At 39.8% G+C, this 21,922-nt stretch overlaps 1 protein-coding gene across 3 annotated transcripts in view; it reads right to left on the bottom strand.

The window, feature by feature from the left end:
- The window catches only part of PTPN2 (protein tyrosine phosphatase non-receptor type 2), a 141,868-nt gene that overhangs the window by 42,664 nt on the left and 77,282 nt on the right, over positions 1-21,922 (bottom strand). For all 3 annotated transcript variants that reach the window (XM_012559543.2, XM_012559544.2, XM_023724826.1), the window contains exon 3: positions 7,137-7,237. In XM_012559543.2, coding sequence (XP_012414997.1) covers positions 7,137-7,237 — 101 coding nt within the window. The remainder of the gene's footprint in view (positions 1-7,136; positions 7,238-21,922) is intronic.

The following is a 21,922-nucleotide window of genomic DNA, read 5'->3' as shown; positions in this document are numbered from 1 at the left end:
CTGAGGTTCACCCTTCAGCCAAAGATTACACAGCCCCATAAAACAAAACAAGACTAATGGGGCACAACGGTCCAGGCACAAGGACTAGAACACAGGAGAGGACAAGAAAGCTGGTAATAGGGAACCCAAGGTTGAGAAGGGACAGTGTTGACATGTCATGGGGTTGTTAACCATCGTCATAAAACAATATGTGAACTGTTTAATGAGAAACTATTTGTTCTGTAAACCTTCATCTAAAGTACAATTAAAAAAAAACCAGGCCTGTATTACTTAGGATTTTTGGTTATAAATGATCAAAAGCAACTCTTATTTACTTAGGCAGAAAGGGAATGTCTTAGGATATCAGGTGGCTCTCACAGTTAGGGAAGAGAGCCAGGTTTCGGTAGGAACCAAGAGTTAAAGTACCGGCAAGATTTTGCCCAGCATAGAGTCTGCCTGGCACACTACTTCTGATACTTCCACGGCTGCCACCTTGCTTCTGCTGGCACTGCCACACTTAAGGTTGCTGTGGTCGCCACAGATAATAAGCAAGCAAACTAGATCCAAAATCATGGGTGGGAATATCTGATAACTCATGTTTAGCTGCAAAAGGGATAGGGGAAAGACAGTTTCTGTTCCTTCAGCTTCCACAGCAGTAAAGAGAGGGGTCCTGACTCTCACTGACCACGGCAGTCCTCAAAAGAGGTGTGTGACAGCACAGGGCAGCCAACCAACTCAAGTTAACCACAGGAATACTTCCAGAAAAAGTGAAAATCGTGAAAAAACTTGAACCACTATGAAACTTAATTTACAAAAGCACAATGCGTGCAACCTGCATGGCAGAGTATTGGGCATTGTTAAAGGGGTCAGTGGTCCATATTACAACATTGTCGTGGGAAAAAATGAAGTCATATTATGTACACTTCAATTACCTTCATGTACACTTCAATTACCTTCACACTGTCTTTCATGACAGCATATGGCAGAACAAGGGGCAAATAAGAGATGAAAATATGCCATGCCCAAATTATAACTAATTTTAAATGAGTGAAGGTTAAAATGAACGAGGCTCTACTGCACCTAAAGTAACACTGAAGGTGCAATGAACTCATCAAGCAATGGGATAGAGTGGGGAGAGTTATGGGGAGAGTCAGGGCACTGGGGGCCAGGTCTCCACATGTGAAACAAGAGGATTCTAGTGGTTCTAGACTGAAAGCATCTTTGTTGTTGTTAGCTGCTGTCCAGTCAGTTCCGACTCATAGCAACCTTACGTACAAAAGAATGGAACACTGCCTGGTCCTGCACCATCCTCATGACCGTTGTTATGCTTGAGCCCGATGTTGCAGCCACTGTGTCAATCCATTGCGTTGAGGGTCTTCGTCTGTTTCTCTGAGTCTCTACTAAGCTTGATGTCCTTCTCTAGGGACCGATCCCTCCTGATAACCTGTCCAAAGTATGTGAGACAAAGTCTCAACATCCTCACTTCTAAGAAACATTCTGGCTGTACTTCTTCCAAGACAGATTTGTTCATTCTTTTGGCAGTCCATGGTGTATTCAGCATTCTTCACCAGAACCATAATTCAAAGGTGTCAATTCTTCTTCAGTCTTCCTTATTCATTGCCCAGCTTTCATATGCATATGACGTGAATGAAAACACCATGGCTTGGGTCAGGAGAACCTTAGTCCTTAAAGTGACATTTTTGCTTTTGAACACTTTAAAGAGGACTTTTATAGCAGATGTGCCCAATGCAAAGCGCTGTTTGATTTCTTGACTGCCGCTTCCACAGGCGTTGATTGTGGATCCAAGTAAAATGAAATCCTTGACAACTTCAATCATCTTTAAAGCATCTTTAGAGCAGCTGTATTCCCTGGTATGTAGCAGATGTTGAATTATTATTTGAATGAATAAATTCTAAGGTTCTAAGCTGTAAAAATGCTAGAAATCTATTGAGAACCCCGAGAAAATGGTAACCTAATGTTTGAGGGTACTATTCTTCTGCACTGAATTTATGTATCTATTGCTTGATCTACTTCTAAAATATAACAGTCTAAAGGTATGAAAAGCAATGAGAAAAACTCAGTAAACTTTTTGTTTTAATCTAAAAAATGGATACAGGAATTCAGCAATGAAGTCACTCCTTAGTGTACACACCTATATGTCTCAGTTCCATTAGCGGTTCTAAAGACTAGTAAATAAGACACATCTTGACAAACTATAAAGAACATAGGATTTTTTAATCAGAGGGACCTGGGTTTATCTCTCAGTTCTTCCACTTACTAGCAATTCTAACGATTTTCTTTATCTGCTGTCATGGATTGAACTGTGTCCCCCAAAAATATCTGTCAACTTGGCTAGGTCCTGATTCCCAGTATTGTACGATTGTCTACCATTCTGTCATCTAATGTGATTTTCCTATTGTTGTAAATCCTATCACTATGATGTAATTAGATGGATGAGTGGCAGTTATATTGATGAGATCTACAAGATTAGATAGTGTCTTAAGTCAACTTCTTTTGAGATATAAAAGAGAGAAGCCAGCAGAGAGATATGGGGACCTCATACTACCAAGAAAGCAGTGCCAGGAGCAGAGTGCATCCTTCGGACCTAAGGTTCCTGCGTGGAGAAGTTCCTAGACCAAGGAAGACTGATGACAAGGATCTTCTTCCAGAGCCGACAAGAAACAAAGTCATCCCCTGGAGCTGGCACCCTCTGGAATTTGGACTTGTATCCTACTAGACTGTGAGAGAATAAATTTCTCTTTGTTAAGGCCATCCACTTGTGGGATTTCTGTTATAGCAGCTCGAGATAATTAAGACACCGTCTCATCTTCGCTTTGAGTAATTTTTGACCATTTCGTCTCCTATAGATGATTTTCCTTAAAGAAGCTCATTACTCATGGGTGACATTCTTTATTTCATGAGCCAATCTGTTATTTAGCTAAAAAATGTCCTCAAGTAATAATTGTAGCTTAAAGCATATCTCAGGGCAGTAAGTCTCAGGGAGTCCTCTAGTCTCAACCAGTCCATTAAGTCTGGACTCTGAATTCTGTTCCACATTTCTCTCCTGTTCTCTAACGATCCATTTATCGTGGCCCTGATCAGAATGTTGGTAGTGGCAGCCAGGCACCATCTAGTTCTTCTGGTGTCAGGGTAGATGAGACCATAGTTCATGTCATCTATTAGTCCTGTAGAGTACTTTCTTCTCTGTCTTTGGGTTCCTTTTTTCTCTTTTATTCCTATCAATTACAGACCAACAGTTGTATCTTAGATGGCCACTTGCAAGCTTTTAAGACCCCAGATACTACTCACCACAATGGGATGTAGAACCTACACTTTATGAACTATATTATGCCAATTACCTGAGTTGTTCCACAAGACTATGCTCCTAAGTCTTCAAGTTCAGGAACCAATCTCACAAGATGTCTGGTTATGTCTTAGAAGTATCCATACTGCGTTCTCTAGGTGGTTTATTATATATATGGATATACACGCGTGCACACACATATTGTATGTATATATGCCTCTGAAGGAGGCCTGGTCGTAGAGTGGTTATGCGCTTGGCTGCCAACCAAAAGGTCAGTGGTTCAAACCCACCAGCTGTTTCATGGAAGAAAGATGTGGCAATCTGCTTCTGTAAAGATTTATGGCCTTGGAAACCCTATGGGGCAGTTCTACTCTTTCCTACATGGTCACTATGAGTTGGAATTGACTTGACGGCAGTGTTTCTTTTAAAATATATGCCTATAGATACTTCTGCCTGTGCACAAACACGTACCCACATATTCATAGTCATATACTTATATGCCTATATACACATTTGTGTAACCATATGCATAGTTTTTGGTTGTTATTGATGTTGCAAAATTATATTTGTCATATCGTTTACCAAAGACATCCTTTTCTCCTGCACCCTTCTCAGTGACATCATTAACCTTGGTCAAGCTGTGTGCACTCCATCCACAATCAATGTTACCTTTCCAATCACCAAAAATAACAAGTGTCTACTATCTCGATAGTGCTCCCCTCTTTCTCCTACCCTCACTCATCCCTGGTAACCACCAATGGGCGTTAGCCTCTGTATATAGGTTTATCCTTGTCTTCTTATAAAAGTGTGATCATACAATATTTCTCCTTTTTGTGATTGACTTATTTCACTCAGCATAAGGTCCTCCAGATTCATTCATGTTATGTTTCAAGGACTCATCATTATTCTTTATGGTTGTATACTATTCCACTGTATGTATGTACCACATTTTGTTTATCCATTCATCTGCTAATAGGCAGGTATTTTCTTTATCATGATGGGTTTTAAGATTTCTTGCAAAAGGATTATTATTACCATTATTTCTGCAACTAATAAAAAACAGTAACAAATGCCCCAATAAATACTATATAGAGCGCTTACTATAGTGCATGAGTTTCACACAACATTGTTCTATAGATGAGGAAACATAGGCTTGAGGAATTAGGTAACCTGTCCAAGGTCAAATAGCAATTACAAGGTAGTAGAGTAGAACAGATTGAGGAGCCCTGGTGATGCAGTGATTAAAGTGCTCGGCTGCTAACTGAAAGGTTGGTGGTTCAAACCCACCAGCTGCTCCGCAGGACAAAGATGTGGCAGTCTGCTTCCCTGAAGATTACAACCTTGAAAATCCTCTGGGCCAATGTGTACTGTTTAATGAGAAACTATTTGTTCTGTAAATCTTCATCTAAAGTACAATTAAAAAATAAAAATAATAAAAAAAAGACAATCCTATGGGCCAGTTGTACCCCATCCCATAGGGGAGCTATGAGTCAGAACTGACTCCACGGCAACGAGTTGTAAAGTAGACTGATCAAGGGCATGAACTATGGAGCCAGACTATGAGGGTTCAAATTTTGGCTTTATGTTGAATGTTTTATGAACTTAGTAAAGTTATTTAATTAATGTCTCTGGGTCACTTTAGATTACTCATGTATAAATAAGGATAATAACACTATTTACCATAGAGGTTGTCCTGAGATTTAAATGAGACAATGTGAAATACAGAACAATGCTATAAAGGGTTAGGTATGATTATTTTTATTTCCTACTAGAATGTAAAGTCTGTAAGGGCAAGGATTTTTTTTCTAGTCTCTTGTATTCAGAGCAATGCCGGCCACAAAGTAGATATCCAATAAATATTTGTTGGATGAATGTGTCAAATGGGACCAGGATTTGTACACAGATAATTTGACTCCAGTGCCTACACACTCTCTTAAGATACAAAGGTTGAAAACCATGGTTCCAGAGAGTGAAGTCAGGAATGTAGACTGGAAGGGAAAAAAAAAAAGCCCTGAGATAATCTTTAAACCTTAAACCAGAATATCCCCTAAAGTCTTATCACCAAATAATAGTTTTGCTTAACTAGTAAAGAATATCTGCCGCAAGCATTGTGTTCTTTTAATCTATCTACATGGGCTCACACTGACAACAGCAACTCAAAAGATTAGACAGGAAACTTAAGGGGCTGTGAGTTTATATTAACGGGAGATGAACAACTTGGAAAAGGAGGGTAAGAATGGTTATACAACTCGAAGAATGTAATCAATGTCACTGAATTATACATGCAGCAATTGTTGAACTGGTGTATGTTATGCTGTGTATATTCTCAACAACAACAAAAATAAATTACTTAAAAAAAAAGCCAAATCACAATCTTAAGACCCACATTTTTAAGAACTAAGAAGAGACAGTAGAGCCAATCAACAAGACTGCGAAATAAAGGTACAGAGGATAAAAGGTTATGACAAGCTGGCCAAGCATTCTTTTCTATTTTTTAACTTTATAGTTTTTTTCAAATAGAAAGTAAAAAAAAAAAAAAAAAAAAATTTAACTTAAAAAAACTAATAAAAACACTGTGAATGCTCATAAGAAAAACTCCAATTACAGAAAGGTAGAAAACGGCAAATAAAAGTCTCTACTCCTAATCCCTAGAAATAATCACAATTGATACATATGATAATTCATTTAGCTAGTACCTTACAGATTGTTTCAGTCCTATGTTATAAAAACAAGGTTGCAATAAACACCCTCTTACATCTATCTTTGTGGATGCATGTATTTCTCTAGGATTAATTATTGGACATAGACCTTCTAAGAGTATTTGAACACAAAGTATTATCAAACTCTTAAATCTGCTAGTTCAATATTGTTAACATATATACTGTCTACCTTTATCTGTCTACCTTTATTTTTTTCTTTGAACTATGAATTATGTTCTTTGCCAGTTTTTTCCACAGACTGTTCCTCTTTTTCTTTTTGATTTACAGGAGCTGTTTTAACTCAGCTAAAAAAGTAATTAATTTCAGTTTCCTATGAATTAGAAATAGTCTAATAAATATCAAACTTTTTTCCCTTTACAATAACAGGTCAGTCTAATCCAAGTTAAGGTTTTTAAAAATTCAAATATTAAGGCTATACAATTTACCCTTTGAATATTTAAAAATCTTTAATGGGGAAATGACAGCACTATTAATTAAGTCTCCCTTATTTGATTAAAAAAAGAGTAGCTGGTGTGCATAAGCCAAAATCATTTCTATTTTATCTCAGAATATAAGAAAAGCAGTACTTAAATATGGGTGTGCCACCGTACTAAGAAGCAATGAGGCAGAATTACCAACGGGAAACTGCAAGGCTATCTAGTTTCCTAATCCAGTCCTCTGGTGCAACTTTCCTCTGCACTCTCGTCCTATCCCGAAGATAAACCACCCATCCTAGGGGTTTCTGCATTGTCTGAAAATATACGCTAGAGTGGGTGGGAGCGAAGAGCTTTCAAAGTTCCTCCGGTTATGATACAGGTTGTGTGAAGAGAAATGGAAGAAGTTAACAAAGCAAGTAATTAAAGAGAAGGCTTTGTATCAAAGATAAAGCAAGAAAGAGAATTTCTCTGAAAAGAACTGGCCTAAGCCATTTCATAAAACTTTTCCTTCTAGATTATATAACATTAAAAATAACTTTATTTTTATCTTAAATATACCAAGTTTCAAAACATTGTCTTTAATTCATTACATAACGAGAAAAAAATGAAATAGCATTTCATTTCCAAAAGAAATTAAGATATACTCTTAGCTCTGTTTTAAAACAGAACCACCACAAACATTTCATTTTCAAGCATCTGCTCAATCGTATCACTTGCCTGTGTTAAGATGTAACTCCTTTGTGCCTCTTCTATGTCAACTAAACTGGCATTAATATAATCATTTTCAGTATTTTGCAGTTTAACACGACTGTGATCATCTGAAAAAAGAAAATGAGAAACCATAACTGTAATTTCAAATCTGTCATTTCCTTTGAATTTTAGTATTAGTGTTCTAGATATTTATAAAATGATAGAAGGAACAAAACAAAGAAAAAACAAGTTAGCACTATAGGAAATTTGAGCCAAATCCTAAATTATTTCCCATGTTTTAAAAGTAAGTATAAAAATTGAATCTTCTTGTTTGTTACTCTGATGTTGGAAGGGAAGTACTTCTATTTGTAGCACATTAGCTACTGTAACTTGAAAAATTGAGCAAACAGTAAAACACAGTAAACTGAATAAAGCACATATCTCCCTAGAAGTAAAAGGATCATTTAGATTCTTGGTGCCTAAGAAGGGACTGGTCTACCTACAATAAAAGAATCGGGCTCAAGTATGAGACTAGATTTCCAGGGCAACTATATTTCATTTTCTTCATTCCTCAAGAAACTTGCATTGAACTATATTTAAATAATTTTTAACATTTAACTATGTTTAGATTAAGTGCTAAAAATATTTAAATACAGTTGGAATATCTCAACTCTTTATTTAACGGACAACAATAAAGATACTTCATTACTTACAGTATAACAGTTTAGATATAATTCCAGCTTTTAAAAAAGGAAAAATCTATAGATTTAGAATGTATGCTAATTTAAATATGTGGCACACAAAATTCAACCTTCTAGCATTTAGGCGGGAAAGGAAGACCCAGAGGACAAAGGAGCGAAAGTGCATGCAGAACCCCAGACAGCTCTCAGAGCAGGAACCAAACAAAACCTGCAAACACCCTGTGTGATGTTCAAGGCTGGAGAACACATCCTACTACAAGCTGCCACCCCGAAAGAAATATGTACTAAATATACACTCTCTTGCCATTTTTAAATGGAAAAACTGTTTCCATTATCTCCATATGAAAGAAAATGTTAAATGGCTTTAGTTCACACATAATGTATCAGAGATGTTTCTGCTGGAATGAACCCAACACCTCTGTAAATACTACATGTGATCTGCCAACAGGAAAAACTAAGACCTCGTTATAGTAAATCACATATACTAGTGTTCTCGGAAAGATGATGTCAGCAAGCACTTTTTTTTTTTTAGCAGTCACTTTTTTTTTAACAGTTTAATCACCCTTTAACTATTATCTGAGATAGTAAATAAGTCAGCTACCATAGATAGATAGACTATCTATCAGATGATACATACTAAGAAAATAATGCACGTCTCTGCAAGGCTAAACAATCTCTAAAATTCAAGTTGCACTAAAATATAATACCAAAGGAATGTATTTCCTCATGTTGTAATCACAGACAGAACACAAACTCCAAATGCTAATCATATTCCTTGCGTAAATGAAAACAGCAAGTGAGCCAACACAAAGAAAGAATCCATAAAAACGGGAAAGTTCCTCCCAGTGTGCTAGGAATTTGGCCATCATGCATACTGCCATCATAGAGGTCCACAGCTGTAGATGAAATAAGACTTCAGCAGTTTGGTTTTAAGGATATTTGATACCCTGCCCTCACAATAATTCTCTTCCGCCTCTCACATAAAAGCACACCCCAGTCCCTGGAGCTGCTGTACCTCACCAGCTTGGGAGTGTCCTACACAGCCTGGCCCCACACAGGGACCCTGCTTTCCATCTAACAGTCATTTATACAGAGTCACAACAAAAGCAGAGAGACACTGAAATTGTTTAGAATGAAAAATAGATTTTTTTTAAAACTGTGCTTTAAATGCAAGTTTACAGTGCAAGTTAGTTTCTCATATAAAAATGTATACACACATTGTTATGTGACTGTAATTGCTCTCCCTATACTGTGACAGCACACTCCTCCTTTCCACCCTGGATTTCCTGCGTCTACTCAACCAGCTCCTGACCCTCTGCCTTCTTATCTCACCTCCGGACAAGAGTTGCCCATTTAGTCTCATGTATCTACTTGAGTTAAGAAGCACATTCTTCACGAGTATCATTTTACGTCTTACAGTCCAGTCTAATCTGTGTCTGAAGAGTTGGCTTTGGGAATGTTTTCAGTTCTGGGCTAACAGAGAGTCCGGGGGCCATGTCTTCCAGGGTCCCTCCAGTCTCAGTCAAACCATTATTCTGGTCTTTTCACTAAAATTTGAGTTCTGCACCCCACTTTTCTCCTGCTCCGTCAGGGACTCTGTTGTGTTCCCTGTCAGGGCGGTCATTGGTGGTAGCCAGGCACCATCTAGTTCTTCTGGTCTCAGGCTGATGCAGTCTCTGGTTTATGTGGCTCTTTCTGTCTCTTGGGCTAATACTTTCCTTGTGTCTTTGGTGTTCTTCATTCTCCTTTACTCCAGGTGGGTTGGGAACAATTGATGCATCTTAGATGGCCACTCGCTAGCTTTTAAGACCTCAGATGCCACTCACCAAAATGGGATGCAGAACATTTTCTTAATAAACTTTGTTATGTCAATTGACCTAGATGTCCCCTGAAACCATGGTAGGACAAAAATTTTAAAAACACTCAATCATTAGATATTTATTTTAATTCATCAGTTCTATTAAGAAGATGAATACATAGATAAGTACACACCTTTTTGATTTAGAAGAAAATCTGTGCAGTGAAAAAACTTAAGAGATTTCTGATGTTAACTAAAACACACCACCTTAACATGACTGTAGTTATATTTGGCCTTTCTGGCCCTGGATTTATAGTTCTGCCAAGATGATCTGCTAGGCCACAGACTTGCAAAGGGACTGGTTAGTCTACTATGCAAATAAGGTACAGAAAACCTTTGCAGGGATTAGACAGTTTACTATGCAAATAAGGTGTGGGGACTGGACAGTTTACTATGCAAACTAGGTACCTGTGGCCTATTGAGGGGATTGGTCAGTTCATGGTCTTGGTGGGACGAGTAGGCTCATAAAACTGCTAATCCCACTGAGGTTGAGGGGGACCTCACTACCATCAAGAAGGTGAACGTGGAGTGGAGCACGTCCTTTGGACCCAGGGTCCCTTTGCTGAGAACCTCCGAGACCCAGGAGACAGAGAGTTGAAACACTGGAGAAGGTGCAAGATGGCATGAACAGCAGGAAACCAGCACAAGACAGCTGCAGTGGGCTTCCCGACTCATGGAGTGACAGAGCAGAGCACCTTCAGGCAGGAGTCTTGCTGGTGGAGTAGGGTGCCTCCAGGCACTTGACAGTGGAATCAAAAGATCTGTAACACTGGCTGAGCGTGGACCGGCCCAAGCGTGGACCAGCATGCGGGCACAGCCAAGAAGGAGCTGAAGGCTGTCTTTGTTGGAAGCTGTCCTGATTGATGAAGTGTATCCTGTCTCCTAAGTGTTCCTGTTACTTCCAAGATGATCCTGGTCCCAAGTTATAGCCTGTTACTTCCCTAATAAACCACAAAACTGTGAGTTCTATGTGGCCATTGCAATGAATTATCAAACCCAACAGAGAAGTAGAGTGTCATGGGGAGGACGGCTAGTGTCAGATATGGTGAGGGGGTTGGAGAGTGGAAGAATTTCCGACCTCCACCTCATAGGGATCATTTTTGGGTTGCAGTTGATCTTGATTCTTATCTCTCTCCATGAAGTTAGATGGATTCTGACATCCTAGAACTATCTAGAAAGATAGTAAATATATACATTTCAGGAAGTGAAACTATTCAAGTCTTTTTATTAAAAACTGTGACTTTATGATTTATATTTTCCAGCAAAGATAACAAAGAGGACATTGCCTCTTCTCCAATCAAGAATTGCCTGACGTACAGTTTAAAATGTCCATAAACCAAACACGAGAGCTGATGCCTGGCAAGGAACATGCTCCCTTTCAACCTGGGAGCCAACTGTTTCCCTCCCCTGCCCCATTACTATCAGTTGGCCCCAAATCTGTGAACTGATCCATCAGTATATTTCAAACCAAACTTTTGATTTCTGAATTAGAAAAAATACAAAGTTACATGCTTTCCCTTCTTCTACGGTTTACTCTTCCCAGGACCCTCTGAAATAAAATTGTACAAGTGACAGATTCCCATAACCTCTGGGCTTTAAGTAAGCCCCACAGTCCACAGTACTTTATCATCATTCTAGGTATATGGTTATTTCCCTCTTTCCTAACTTTTAAAGCATCCAGCAGAAGAAGAAAAAATGAAGACAGTTCGAACTATATTGCATGACACACCACAAAAGCAACAAAACCACATTTCCAAAGAAAATCTTATTTCTCAGCATCTATTAACACCAGCCAACTACCTGTCAGTTTGTCATAATGTGGTGGTTTGTGTATTTCAAATACTAGCAGGGTCACTTGTGGTGAACAGGTTTCAGCAGAGCACTTAGACTCTGATGAGGAAGAAAGGCCTGGTGAGCTACCTACAAAAATTAGTAATGAAAACCCTCTGGATCCCAACAGAATATTGTCTGCTATAGTGCTGGAAGATAAGCAAACATACCAACGACCACGAGGATGATGCAGGATCAGGGGATGTTTTGTTCTGTTGTACATGGGATCACTATGAGTTGGGGTCAACCAGATGGCAACTAATAATAACAATATTTAACACCAGTAGCAAAACTATCAAGGACATAAAATTTTTTTCTATAGGTCATCATCTGCTCTTAATTCTTGTCACTGAGTGAATGAAGAAATGCAATACCAACTATACTTCCAATAGAACTGTGGTTTACAAGTGGAATAAAAATTAAGCAAACTGGCGCAGGCTCCCTCCACCTCCCACCCGCAAACAGTGTTTTCTAAGAAATGGTTCCATGTGCTAAGAAATGACTCACCCTAGGCCTCGCCTGGGCTGACAATACAGATTAACTTCCTCTTTTGATACTGTCAAGGGGCCCTGGTGGTGCAGTGGTTAAAGCACTTGGCTGCTAACTGAAAGGTCGGCGGTTCTAACCCACCATCTGCTCAGTGGGAGAAAGATGTGGCAGTCTGCTCCCATAAAGATTAGTCAACGATTAGTCGATTTTCAGTCAATGAGCATTTTTAAACGTTTTCAGGGCCAGGCAACAGGGATATAAAGATGAATAAGATATTGTTTCTTTAAAGATTTTTAAAGCAAAAAAATAAAAAAATCTGTACAGTGATGAGTCCCAGTACTGTACTTCATTACACTAAGTGTTGAGGGAAAACAGCTTCCCCAGTGGATGGCTGACAGGTCCCATGAGACGAGCAGACTTTTCTATGCAAGTGAAGAAGGAAAGAGGCAGTGACAGCAGAAGGAACACGCATAAAGAGGATTCAAGGGGAATATGGATCATGAAGCAGGAGATCTGGAAAGGCTGAAGAGCTAAGAAGGTGAGAAAAAGAGGTCCCAAAATGAACTGAGGCCAGATTCTGAAGAGCTTTGTGTGCTGTGCTATTGCCCAGGCAAGAGGATCTCAATGAAGTTCTTGAAAGGACTAGCATGATCGTATTTGATGTTCAAGACAATAACTACCAGCAGTACAGGGATGGACTACAGCAAAGGAGGAGCCAACTTAACACACTGATGTAGCACCAGTTCTAACTGGAGGTGATGGGTACTGAACTAAGCAGGGGCAGTGGGAGTAGAAAAAGTAATGAAACATTTCTAAGCTGCATGCCATCAAGGGCTTGCTAATGGGGTACACACTGTTTTGGAAAAATCTGATAGGTTCAATCTTTTACAAACAATAGGTTGACTGTCCTTGAAGACTTCAACCTCTTTCAATAGTCATCACTGAAGACCCTCAATGAGATGGACTGACACAGTGGCTGCAACAATGGGCTCAAGCATAAAAACGACTGTGAGGATGGCGCAGGACCGGGCAGTTTCATTCTGTTGTACACAGGGTCACTATGAATCGGAACCGACTTGACGGCACCTAACAACAACAAATATGCCAGGACAATGTTGTTGATTAAATTCTGCTTCTACACATCTCCAAATGGAAAAGAGTTTTCTCCCCAAAGTATCTGCAAAAAGAAGAGCACTGAAGCATCCTTACAAAATTGGTCAAATTCACTGATGTAGTTTGGAAAATGAACAGCTTTCATCTCTGACAGATTGCATAAAATAAGACTTATAATGCGCTTCAGTTTAATATAATCAGTAAGCATCTTACCCTTTTCCTTAAAACTCAGAATCTTTCCTTCTAGGAGAGATAGAACCTAAAAAATTGAGGGTAGAGGAAGTTGGGGAAATGGAATGTTGCTTTGCTTACATCCAAAACCCCATGGAATATTATACAAACAATGTAAACCAAATATTTACCATATACTTTCTATGATCCAGGTACTGTTCTAAACACTCAGGACTGATCAGACCCTCATCGAGTTTACATTCTAAGAAAACACAGCAATAAGCATAAGTCAGTTTTAGGTTATGCAGTAATAAAAGCTATGAAAAACAGAGCAGTATAAAGGGGATTAGTAGTGGGCGGCAGGGGGGCGGGGGGGGAGCACAGGGAGGCAGACTGCAATTTTAAACAGGATGGTCAGTGTAGGCCTCAGTGAGAAGGTGACATTTAAGCAAATACTTGGAGGCAGAGTTAATCATGTGGATATTTTGGTGAAGAGTGTCCCAAACACTGAGAACTGCAAACACTAAGGAGGGTAGGTTCCTAACATGTTTGAGGAACACAAAGAATGTGGCTTGAGCCAAGTAATGAGGAGAGGAGCAGTCTGCCATTTATTGAAAAGTCTTGTACTGATTCATTTGTCTCACCCCCTAAAACTTTAAGGGGAGAAAGAGCTTCTACTTCCATTTCCCATAGAGCCTACCTAGTGTAGTGTCATGACAATTGAAGTCGGCAAGTGTTCAAGCACTGCTTTGATAATAAATTCCAGAGATTTTCACATATTCAAACTGTTATGCTGTGGCAGATTTTTTTAGGGTGAAAAAACAGTATTAACTCATTCTGAGACATAAGCAGAAAATGAAACAATGTTAACTGACTTTCCTAAGGGCGAAGTAATTCAGCAAAAAAGAAAACCTCAGACAGCTCCAGGATCTTTCAGTATCAGTTTCTGGCATTTTGTGGTACAGTTGAAAGAAAATGGGTGAGGGGTAGCTTGTTATTGTTAGTCGCCATCAAGTTGGGTCGGACTCAAGGCAACCCTATGCAGAACAAAAGGAAATGAAGTATGGTCCTGAGCTGTACTCGTAACGTTTGATTAAGTCTGAGCCCATTACTACGGATACTGAGGGGAGGCCAACAACAACAACAACAACAACTTGTTGCAACTGAGTCCAGGACGACGAGATGGTGCCCGGCTACCACCACTGCCTGCTCTGACTGGGATCGCACCAGAAGGCCCCGGACAGAGCTGGAGAAAAATGGAGAACAAAATTCCAACTTACAAAAACAGACCAGATTTACTGGCCTGATAGAGACTGGGGGTTTGAGAAACCCTGAGAGCACAGCCCCCGGACACCCTTTTAGCTCAGTAATGAAGTCACTCCCAAGGTTCACTGTTCAGCCAAAGATTAGACAGCCCCATAAAACAAAACAAGACTAATGGGGTACAACAGTCCAGGGATGAGGACCAGAAGGCAGGAGGGGACAGGAAAGCTGGTAATAGGGAACCCAAGGTTGAGAAGGGACAGTGTTGACATGTCGTGGGGTTGTTAGCCATTGTCATAAAACAATATGCGTACTGTTTAATGAGAAACTATTTGTTCTGTAAACCTTTATCTAAACTACAATTAAAAAAAAAAAAAATCTGTTGCCACTGAATCAGTCCCAGCTCATAGCAACCCCATGTGTTACAGATTAGAACTGAGCTGCACAGGGTTTTCTAGGCTGTGACGTTTATGCAATCAGATGATCAATCCTTTCTTCCTGATGCTGCTGAGCGGGTTTGAACCACCAACCTCTAGGTTACTAGTACAGAGCAACCCATTTGCGCCACCTGGGGACCTTGAAGGGAGGTGGTTATTGTTGCTGGTAGGTGCTGCCTTGGTTCCAACCCATACTGACCCTATCTCCAACAGAACTAAACACTGTCCGATCCTGTGCCATCCTAATAATCGTTATGCTTGAGCCCACTGTTGTATTCACTGTGTCAATCCATCTCGTTGAGGGTCTTCCACTTTTTTGACAACACTCTACCAAGTATGATGTCCTTCTCCAGGGACTGGTCCTTCCTGATAAAATGTCCAAAGTAAGTGAGACGATGTCTCACCATCTTCACTTCTAAGCAGAATAATGGCTGAACTTCTTCCAAGACAGATTTGTTCATTCTTTTGGCAGTCCAACATATATTCAATATTCTTCACCAACACTGTAATTCAAATACGTCAATTTTTCTTCAGTCTTCTTTATTCATTGTCCAGCTTTTGCATGCATAAGAGGCAACTGAAAATACCTTGGCTGTGGTCAGGCACACTTTAGTGCTGAAAGTGACATCTTTGCTTCTGGACACTTTAAACGGGTCTTTTGCAGCAGATTTGCCCCTTGCAATACGTCGTTTGATTTCCTGACTGCTGCTTCCATGAGCATTGATTGTGGATTCAAGTAAAATGAAATCCTTGACAACTTCAATCTTTTCTGTTTATCATGATGTTGCTTATTGGTCCAGTTGCGAGGACCTTTATGTTGAGGTATAATCTATACTGAAGGCTGTGGGCTTTGATCTTCATCAATAAGTGCTTCAAGTCCTCTTCATGTTCAGCAAGCAAAATTGTGTCATCTACATATTACAGGTTAATGAGTCTTCCTCCAATCCTGATGCTGTACTCTTCTTCTTGTCCAGCTTATTGGATTATTTGCTCAGCATACAGACTGAATAAGTATGGTGAAAGGATACAACCACGACACACACCTTTCCTGACTTTAAATTATACAGTATCCCCTTGCTCTGTTCGAACAACTGTGTGATGGTTAAGATTGTGTGTCATGTTGGCTGGGTCATGATTCTCAGTGTTTTGGCAGTTGTACAACGTTGTGATCACTTCCCTGTGGAGATGTGATACATGATCATACCCATGATGGGATGTGCTGAGTGGTACTGGCTGGGGCAGGGCCTGTGGCAGCTCATTGCCTCCTTAGCTTTCATCTCTCTGCCCTTCGCCACCTAGTCCTTCCTGCTTTCCTTGCCAGGGTTTCTGCTTGTTCTGGAACCTGCAGCTGGCTTCTGTTCATCTGACCTCCAGTTCTTGGGACTTGAGCTAGCAGCTTACCTGTGGTCTTGCCTGCCAATCTTGACATTCATTGATCTTCACAGCCTGTAAGCAACAGCACTGCTCTTCGGCCTGTAGATCTTGAGTTTGCCGGTCCCCGAGGCTATGTGAAGTCAGGAGAAGCCTGCAACAGCCCTACTTTACGGCCTGCCAATCTTAGGTTCGCCAACCACTATGGCTACATGAGTCAGGAGAAGCCTTTTTCCTGCCCCAAAGACTTGGGACGTCATAGCCTCTAAAAACCATGTGAGCCATTTCCTTGATATAAATCTCTCTCTATATATACATATTTATATGCTTTACTGGTTTTGCTTCTCTAGAGAACCCAGCCTAAGACAGACTGCCTCGTGGTCTATGTACAGCTTCCTTATGAGCACAATTAAATGTTCTGGAATTCCCATTCTTCGCAATGTTATCCATAATTTGTTATGATCCACACAGTCAAATGCCTTTGCATAGTCAATAAAACACAGATAAACATCTTTCTGGTATTCTCTGCTTTCAGCCAAGATCCATCTGACATCAGCAATGATATTTCTCCTTTCACACCCTCTTCTGAATCCAGCTTGAATTTCTAGCAGTTTCCCGTCGATGTACTACTGCAACCGCTTTTGAATGATCTTCAGCAAAATTTTACTTGTGTGTGATATTAATAATGATATTGTTCGGTAACTTCCACATTCTGTTAGATCACCTTTCTTTGTAATGGGCATAAATATGGATCTCTTCCAGTTGGTTAGCTAGGTAGCTGTCTTTCAAATTTCTTGGCACAGATGACTGAGCACCTCCAGTGCTGCATCTGTTTGTTGAAACATCTCAACTGGTAGGTAACCTGTCAATTCCTGGAACTTTGTTTTTCACCAATGCCTTCAGTGCAGCTTGGACTTCTTCCTTCACTATCTTCAGTTCTTGATGATATGCTACCTCCTGAAAAATGATCATATGCTATCTCGACCAATTCTTTTTGGTACTTAGGGGATGTTAAAGGGATCTAAAGATGTGGGTTCTGATACTTGCTATGGCTGTACCAGCCAGATACAAGCTGTGATTTACACAGAAAAAGAGTAATCTGCTCCTTTTGAAACATTAATATCAGTATTCATGTTACTCAGATGCTACAACCATGTGATAATAGCCAAGTCATTTGTTCTCCCGAGATCTCAGTCTTCTTGCTTATAAAAGGAAATGCCTGGACTGGATCACTCCTCAATTATTTTTACTGACAGACCCTCATTCATACACGAAGAGTATCAAACACAAAATTTCTTGATAATGCCTATTTGACCTTAAAAATTTACAGGAATTTAAAAACCCACTTCATTATACCTATCTATATGTATGTGTGTGTGTGTGTGTGTGTGTGTGTGTGTGTTTGTTTGTGTGCGTGTATATGTCGTGTGTGTATATATATATGCACACACACAACACATACAAAACTCACTGATAATACTCCCAAAATTCTGACTAAAACTGGTGGTCCTGAAAGATGTGCCATGTTTTCCCGTCTTTGAGAACTCTTCCTGCATACTTTTGTACACCCTGCCCACCCCCTATCACAAATACTCTAGAGTAGAGCTCCCCAAATGCTGAGCAGCAACGTACATTAGGAAGCACCCAGAACTCAAGCCATAAGCAGCCCTCTTATTAGAGGTAAGCTCTTGGGAGAGCAGGGGCCTCTCTTGTTCACCACGAATCCCTACCACCTAGCACAGTGCTGTACCCAGGAACCAGTTCAATCCCATCAAAATTAGAAACTAGGAAACTGACACTGGTACAAGCCACAGACTTCACTCAGATTTCACATTTTACAGGTACTCATTTGTGTTAGTGTGTACAGCTCCATAGATTTTTATTAAACGTGTAAATTCATGCAACCACCACCACAATCAAGAAACAGAACTACCCCATCACCACAAAGATCCTTTGTGCTACCCTTTTATAGCCACACCCTTCCCAACCCCTACTCTATTCCTAGCCCATAATCTGTTCTCTATCTCTATAATTTTGTCATCTCAAGAATGTTATATAAATGGAATCATACACTATGAAACCTTTTGGGATTGGCTTTTTTCACTCAGCATAATTACTCTGAGATACATCCAAGTTGTGTGTATCGAGTTTGTTCCTTTTTATTGCTGAGCAGTATGCCACGGTATGAATGTATCATAACTTGTGAACCAGTTACCCACAGAAGGACATTTGGCTTGTTTCAAATTTTTGGCTATTACAAATAAAGCTACAGCTAGGACAGCTTTTGCATGGGCATAAGGTTGCATTTTTCTCTGGGATAAATACCCAGGAGTGCAATTGCTGGGTTGTACATGGTAAAATATATTTTTAATTTTTTAAAGAAATTGTCAAACTATTTTCCAGAGTGGTTATACCATTTTACATTTCCATCAGCAATTTCTCTGCATCCTTAGAGTATTGTCACTACATTTTTTTGCAGTCTTTCATTTTAAATTTATTTTGTAGTTGTTGCAAATACACACAGCAAAACATATACCAATTCAACAGTTTCTACATGTACAATTCAGTGACATCGATTTCATTCTTCGAATTGTGCGACCATTCTCACTCTCCTTTTCTCAGTTGTTTCTTCCCCATTAACATAAACTCACTGCCCCTTAAGGCTCCTAGCTAATCTTTCAAGTTGCTGTTGTCAATCTGATCCCATATGGATAGTTCTTAAAAGAGCATAATGCTCAAGGGAAACATACTTCTACTAATTAAGCTAAACTACTGTTTGGTTTTAAGAAGACTTCAGGGGATATTTTTGGTTTAAAGTTTAAAGATTATCTAAGTGCAATAGTTTCAAGGGTTCATCCAGCTTTCATGGCTCCAGAAAGCCTGGAGTCCATACATATTTGAAGTTCTGTTCTACATTTTCCCCCTCTTGATCAGGATTCTTGGATAGAATTTTTGATCAAAATCTTCAGCAAAAGTAGCAGGCTTCATCAAATTCTTCTGATCTCATGGCAAAGAAGGAGTTGTTCATGGTGGCAATTAGCCACACACTCCCATTTCCTCCTCCTATTCCTAACTCTCCTTCTTCCTCTGTTGTTCCAGGCAACGGCACCTTGGATGGCCACTTGAGAACTTTTAAGACCTAGGCACTACACAATGAACTAGAAGGTAGAACAAAAGCAGTGAATGCATTATTAGGCCAATTAACTGGGATGTCGCATGAAATCATGACCCTAAACCTCCAAACCAAGGAACCAAATCCCATGAAGTGTTTGGTTGTACATAAGCAACCTCAGCAGCTACTCTTTTTTCCTGTCATTCTAAATATATCACACAACTTTTGCCAATTTAACTTTTTACAGGTGTACAACTTATTGCCAGCACTTACAAAAATCAGCTGTGAAAGCCTACCCTTAATCAATGCAATTTTTCCATCACCATAAACCAAAACTCAGTACTCTATAAGCAGTAACTCTCCCTTTCCCCCTCCTTCCCACCCCTGACAACCACTAAGAAACTTTGGTGTCTATACATTAGCCTTTCTTGTCTTTTTATATAAGTGAAGTCATACAATATTTGTCCTTTTTGTGATTGACTTATTTCACTCAGCACAATGTCCTCAAGCTCCGTCTATATTGTAGCATGTATCAAGACTTCATTTGCCCACTGGTTGAGTAATATTCCATTTTATGTATGTACCACATTTTGTTGATCCATTCATCTGTTGATGGGCATTCAGGTTATTTCCACCTTTTGGCTATTGTAAATAGTGCTGCAATAAACACTGGTGTACAAGTTTCTGCTTTCAAGTCTTTTGGGTATATACCTAGGAGTGGAATTGCTGGTTCATATGGTAGTTCTATTTTTAGTTTTTTTAGGAACTGCCACACTATTTTCCACGTGTCGCCATCTTTTATTTTAGCTGTTCTAACAGATGTGAAGTGCCTCTCACGACAATTTTAATGCTCATTTCCCTCATGGCTGTAAAAATGGTGTGGTGCCATCTGACCTCCTCTAACTTCAGGCGTGGAGAAGAATCACCATTCAGTATTAGCCCACGGTGGATTCCTATGAGGTGGAGATCAGACATACCTCCTCTTTCCAACCTTTTAACCAATTCTGACACCAACTGTCCCTCCCACAGCACTCCCTACTTCTCTGCTGAGTTTGATAACTCATTGCAATGGCCACACAGAACTCACAGACTATACTGACAGTTATGGGATTTATTAAGGAAGTAACAGGTTACAATTCAGGATCAGGAACAACTCAGGATACAGTTCTTTAATCAGGAAAACTTAGCCATGCCTGCAGGCAGGCCTCTCTCTGGCCCTCAGATTCTTGGCCTGGCCTCTGCCTGCTCAGGCAAGTGTTATGAAGCTCTTTAGCTCTGCCAATAAGTGCCTGGAGGCACCCCACCCTGCAGTAAGCGTCAGCCCAAAGATGCTCAGCTCTCGTTTCATGCGTCAGCATGTCCACCATAACCACCTTGCTCCATGGGCTGGAAAGTCCACTGTTCCATTTCACGCTGACCTCCTGGTTCTGTTGCCGCCATTTCTCTGCCACAGCTTCTGGCCGTCTTTGGTGTTACAGTCTCTCTCTGTCTCCCGGGTCTAAGAGGTTCTCAGTAAGGGGACCCTGGATCCAAAGGACACGCTCTCCTTCCGTCTCTTCTTGGTGGTAGTGAGATCCCCCTCTGCTATAGGACTAGCTCTCTTTTAAGCCTAGCAGGATGGCAAAACCAATATCCTTGTTAGGGTTCCATGCACCTTATTTGCATTATTAGCAAGCTGTCCAATCCCTGTAGTGGGCCACAAACACCTTATTTGCGTAGTCCAACTCAATCACTGTGTGGGAGTCATAACACCATGCATGGCTAAAAAGGCCGTATTAAGTAATTCACTATACCATATGGCTAATGATGTTGAAGATATTTTCAAGTAAGTGCTTATTTACCATCTGTATATCCTCTTCAGGGAAATGTTTCTTCATGACTTTGCCCATTTTGTAATTGAGCTGTTTTCTCACTGTTGAGTTTTGAGAGCTTTTTATATACTTGAAATATGAGTCCTTTGTTAGATATGTGGTTTGCAAATGTCTTCTTCTAGTCTGTACTCATCTTTTTATCCTCTTAACAGGGCCTTTTGCCAAACAAAATTTTAAAATTTTGATGAAGTACAATTCATTCACTTTTTTTTCTTTTATGGATTATGCTTTGAAGTGATGAGTCTAAGTAACTCTTCACTTAGCCCTAGGTCCTGAATCTTCTATGTTTCTTCTAAAAGTTTTATAGTTTTATGGTTTACATTTAAATCTATCATCCATTTTAAGTTAATTTTTGTATATGGTGTGAGGCTTATGTTGAGATTTTCTCTTCTTTTTTTTTTGTCTATACATGTCTAATTGCTCTAACACTGTTTGTTGAAAAGATGATCCTTCCTCTATCAAACTGTTTCGTACCTTTGTCAAAAATCAGTTAACTACACTTCTGTGGATCTATTTCTGGGTCTCCAATCTGTTCCACTGATCCATGTGTCTATCCCTCTGTCCATATCACACCGTCTTGATTACTTTAGCTATACA

The sequence above is a fragment of the Trichechus manatus genome, unplaced genomic scaffold (assembly GCF_000243295.1).
Source record: "Trichechus manatus latirostris isolate Lorelei unplaced genomic scaffold, TriManLat1.0 scaffold00262, whole genome shotgun sequence".
NCBI classification, from domain to species: domain Eukaryota; kingdom Metazoa; phylum Chordata; class Mammalia; order Sirenia; family Trichechidae; genus Trichechus; species Trichechus manatus.
The sequence above is the reverse complement of the archived record's forward strand: the minus strand, read 5'-3'. Positions and strand labels throughout refer to the sequence as shown.